General features: G+C 33.2%; 1 protein-coding gene across 1 annotated transcript; it reads right to left on the minus strand.

Moving 5' to 3' along the window:
* Nucleotides 1-1,134: 1,134 nt before the first annotated feature.
* LOC126555167 (uncharacterized) lies at nt 1,135-2,382 on the minus strand. The gene has a single exon (XM_050210124.1). It carries the CDS (start codon nt 2,380-2,382, stop codon nt 1,135-1,137), a length of 1,248 nt encoding a protein of 415 aa, XP_050066081.1.
* Nucleotides 2,383-5,009: the final 2,627 nt, after the last annotated feature.

Below are 5,009 nucleotides of genomic sequence, written 5' to 3' on the forward strand. Positions count from 1 at the left end.
CGTCACCACCGGCTAGGTAACCTAATCGATTGCAGTAATTTTTTCCTTGATTTTTCATCTCGCAAGTTTTTAAACATCAAACTCGATCCGACAGATGAGTTCAACACCGTGATTCACATTATAACACCATCAAGTTTTGTAAATATTTCCGCCGATTTTCTCAAACGTATTTTCCGACTTATGGGAAACATTTTATCATTTATACTCGAACAACCACACATGTATAAGCGTAATTTATTTTTGGATTCCGATTCAATTACAATATCTAGTATGGTGTACCAAGGAGAGAATATGCTCATTATAGAGTCTAAAATTCAAGACGGATGTCGCATACTGTTAAATCGTAACGACTTATTAAAGTTACAAGATTTAGAGTGGTCAATTTTCGAGATCATCGAGAGAAAAACCAAAATCGTTAAACCGCTCGTAATACAGCAAATTAATCAAATCGCATCATACTTAAAAACAAATACCAAGGTTGAAACTAGAACTCTTGAAGATATGACTAATCGCGTGAAAAGCATTAACAACATTTGCATTGCAACACATGTAAATGACTACAATTTTACAAGTCAGCTTCAATTACATGCAGCTGAACATATCGCACAAAGATGGTTGGACGAATTAGAAAAAGATGAGGTAAGAAAAAAAATATTTTTTATTTTTCTTATACCAATATTAATATATTATATTTTATAGGGATACGAGAAACCTTTTTCACTGCCATCATTTTACACTATATTTAATGAGGTAATATAACAAAACCTACTTTATAAAAAACAAATATTTTAATATTTCATGTTTTAGGAAATTCTTTCTGATATCTCCCCTCCATCACAGACAAGCTGTACAGACGAAAACGATGGACCATACGGACCGCAATACAATATTACCAACTCACTAACCCAAAAGACGACACACTGTTTAATGTATTTTTGTGTAAAAATATTTTTGTATAATATTTGTATAGTATTTGTGTAAAATAAAAACAAGTCAGTTATTTTTAAAAAAAGTTTTTTTTTTATTTATTAATAATAAGGTAATAAAAATATTTACAAAGTAAAAATAATATATTTACAAGGTATAAAAAAAAATAATTACAATAGAAATAATATACATATTTATGTATAAAAATTACAGTTTTCTAACATCACCGCTAAACGGGTTATAAGTTATAATCTGATCATGTAAAATTAAACAATAAGCTGCAGTTTTCTCAGGAATAACCGTATCCGTTTCAAATTCTACTCGTAGGTCTATGGTCGATACTTTTACGTTATCATTCTGATGCGATAAATCGACAACGACGATTGGAACATATGTTTGAAAAACATTTTTTGATAACAATGGTTCAGAATAATCTCTCTCGTAATACGGTTTTTGAAAGTCTGTATAGGCTTTATACAGTAAGCTGATGGTATTATTTTTAAAATCAGCACGAAAGCCTTCATATGGAAACACTTCAGAATTTAAGTGTACCTTAAGATTTTTTAGTTGGCAGTGGTCAACGCATCCAGCGTCGTTTTCTATATTTTTTTTTCTATCTGTTTGTAATCCAAACAAAATAAATCTAGGTTTTTCAAGCAAGCTGCTAGACTTTATCGTCCATGAATGTGAAGTATTTCTAGGTAGTACAGGATATTCACATAGATCCCAGGTTCTGAACGCACATGATAACGTTTTACGTGAATCTATCACTTTCAACAGTTTTAATTTTTCTTTATCATTAACTCTGATTATAGGCATCTTCCATATCACTTTAATCAATTCAATCGTAATTTTTTTATTTTTTTCAATGTTTTCGGGGGTTTCGGTTTGCGTCATACGTAATGCGTCTAAATCGGTAGACGAGCGATTTAAAATCAGTTGTTGATTGCAATTAAGTAATATTTTTTTATAATCTTCGCAAAATCCGAATAAATGTTTTAGAGGTATACAACCGGTAAATACATCGTTGCTCATAAAATTTTTATTATCTTCGCCGTCCATGCCCGAGTCCCAAGCACAATTGTCTAACGTATTCAAGTCACTTGGTGTATATGAACAGTATGCTTTCAGGCAAGACGATACTCCGGGTGATTTCAATTTTTGTATTTCTATTCCCTTTATTTCATATCGCATTTCGGAAAATAAAAATGCCAAAGTATTATTCGAAAAACGTACGTCTCCTTCAGCATCTAAAGGTTTTCTTAGCTTTCCTTCAATGTAAATATAACTTTCACGCGGTAGAGTGTAAGATTCCATATTTTGAATATTTATTCTAATTTCATCATTGTATGAAAAAGACGTGTTTGAATACGGTGTGAACGAATGATATTGCATTTGCGTTATTTTACAATCGTCGACATAACTGGCCGTTACATCTAAATATGTGTCATCCATTATTGTAGTGAACGAAGAAAATCTAAGTTATTTTTCGTGAGCTTGAACTCATTGTTTTTCGGTTTAGTTATAGGTGTTGACTTCTTAACTGCAGTCACTTTAATGACGGGTTTTTTTATTGCAATAGTATTTATATTAAACTTGAGCGCCATCTTATCTGTGTGTTATTTGTAATCGAATCGTAATTAGTTCACCACGTAAATTTATCAATCGATCTTTATGATCTTTTAGTATGATTTCAACCTTACTTATAGAAGTAGTATTAAGACTATAAAAAACTAAATGTCTAGGCACTTAAACAATTTTATAGCCCACAGCAACAGTCGGATAAAATTCATGTATAATCTGGCTCGGCGATCCGTCACAAAATGAGTCGGTTATTAAGTTGCACTCTATTTTTATAAAGTTTATTTTCATTATGTTGACTGTATTTTCAGATTCGTGTGTAGTACCAGTAGTATATACAACATTTCTAAATCCTAATAATGTTGCTATACTGTTTTCGATTGAAAAGTCAATCTCATGGCTACAGGATATCATACACTTTAACGTGTTACCATCTGATTTTAATTCGAAAAAAGTTATATAGTCGGGCTTCAACTTGTTTATAACAAACTCTAAATCTTCCAACTCATACGTTCCAGTAGGTATAATGACGTTTTCAACTTGTCCAATCATATTCTGAAAACCTATGGTATTGCAACCAGGTTCTGTGTTTGGAATTGAATTATTTGTTAGCAAGCTCAAAAGACATATTTGTGCTGTATTTAGCCTCTATGGGCGGAAAAATATCGCATGACAGTTCACTCGAGTTTCCGTTTAACGTTATCGTGTACATGATAAAAATTGTATACACAAGTGTCCACAGTTTGATGTATTAAACCTCTGCTCTGTGTTATAATTGTAATTAATATCGCATCCTTGAAAATATTTCTGTACTTCTAGCGGAGGTGCTAAATTTCCAAAGCTGTCGTAATATTTTACTTTTTTTCCGATTTTTTTATACGCTACCTGTACCGTTTTCAGTGTCCAAGTTAACAATCGCCGATTCAAATCGTTTAGGACGAATGGTCAACTTATCTCTAGTAAACACGCCGATGAAATGTGGTATTTTCAACAAACGTGCGATTTTTATAAGTTCAAAATCGTACAACGCTCTCTTGGGTAACGTAGATATTAGTTTTTTTCGTCTTTACTCTCCCACTACCATTTTTATATGGTGTGATATATAGACCATCGCCTATTTTGTACGAGTTGCCTTTATATGGCGTCAAGTATAAACCATTTCCCAAATGTGATGGAACGTTCCTCTTAAATTCATTAGCCACCTTAACAACGTTGGCAACTCCACCAATCAGAGCGCCTAGAGCTGATAAGCCGGCGAAAATCGGAATAAGTGGTAATGCACCACTTTTCGGAATGTTTACTATTCTCGGAACTTTTGTCTTTGTAGATTTAAATGTTTTTCGTGCGACGGCTACACACTTTTTTGTTAATTTCATTAAATTTTTTTCATCGACATTTTTCTTTAAAACGTTTTTAGTTGCTTTAACCGCTGCTTCAAACCGACAATCACAACCACCACCAACTTTACGTTTTGCCTTCATGGCGGTAGTCACACCCCAAGCTACAGCTTTTTCTTTTAAACCAGAATCTTTCGATTTGAACCTTTCCCAGGCTCGCTGTTCTAATATATGATCAGCTTCGTTACGATCGGCGATAGAGTTACTACGTTCGTATGCGATATCGTGGTCTCTACACGCAGCGTCTAACGGGTTTATACCTTTATCACCACGAACTAAACGTTTTTTCAATTTTGTACCAGGTCCACAGTATTGATAACCTACAAAAAAAAAAATATTATTATTATTATTATTATTATGATAATATCGGATTTAATAAACTTACCAGGCACGTGAAGTTCGACCGGTTATTTGTTTATAAGCGTGTTAATAAGCCCGCCACCTTTATTCTTGTTGCTTCTTCGAGTGAGTGACATTGTGTACTGATGCCATTCTCATCACAACATAGATATTTATATCAAAATGAAATTCATTAAACAAGAAACCGAGCTTACAATTGAGAACGTAGATCCACCTACTTCGTTTCAAAACTATAGACACGGTCCGCTTCTACCTAATACGATACGTGCGCTTATTGTGGGTCCGTCCGGCTGTGGAAAAACGAATTTAATGTTTGCATTATTAACTAATATAAATGGAATACGATTTCACAACGTTTACATATATTCGAAAACTCTGGATCAACCGAAATATAAAATGTTGAGTAATATCTTATCAGATATCGAAGGAGTACAATTATTTACGTTCTACGAAAACGAACAAGTTACCTATTGAACCTGAAAAAGCCCTACCAAACTCTGTGTATATTCTAGACGATATTTTTACAGAGGGGCAAGGAGTATGTAGATCAATCTTTGCATGGGGAAGGCATAACCTTATAGATGTGTGCTATCTAGTTCAGAGTTATTCAAGAGTACCAAAACAACTTTTGCGTGATAACGCTAACCTTATCGTTTTATTTAAACAAGATGAAACTAATTTAAAACATGTTTACATGGAGCATTGCTCTGGTGACATGTCGTATACAGAATTTAAAGATTTCTG

The sequence above is a fragment of the Aphis gossypii genome, unplaced genomic scaffold (assembly GCF_020184175.1).
Source record: "Aphis gossypii isolate Hap1 unplaced genomic scaffold, ASM2018417v2 Contig00733, whole genome shotgun sequence".
Classification (NCBI taxonomy): domain Eukaryota; kingdom Metazoa; phylum Arthropoda; class Insecta; order Hemiptera; family Aphididae; genus Aphis; species Aphis gossypii.

Excerpts from the sequence above, each read along its gene's own strand:
- LOC126555167 (XM_050210124.1), bottom strand. The coding sequence starts at position 2,382 with ATGGATGACACATATTTAGATGTAACGGCCAGTTATGTCGACGATTGT.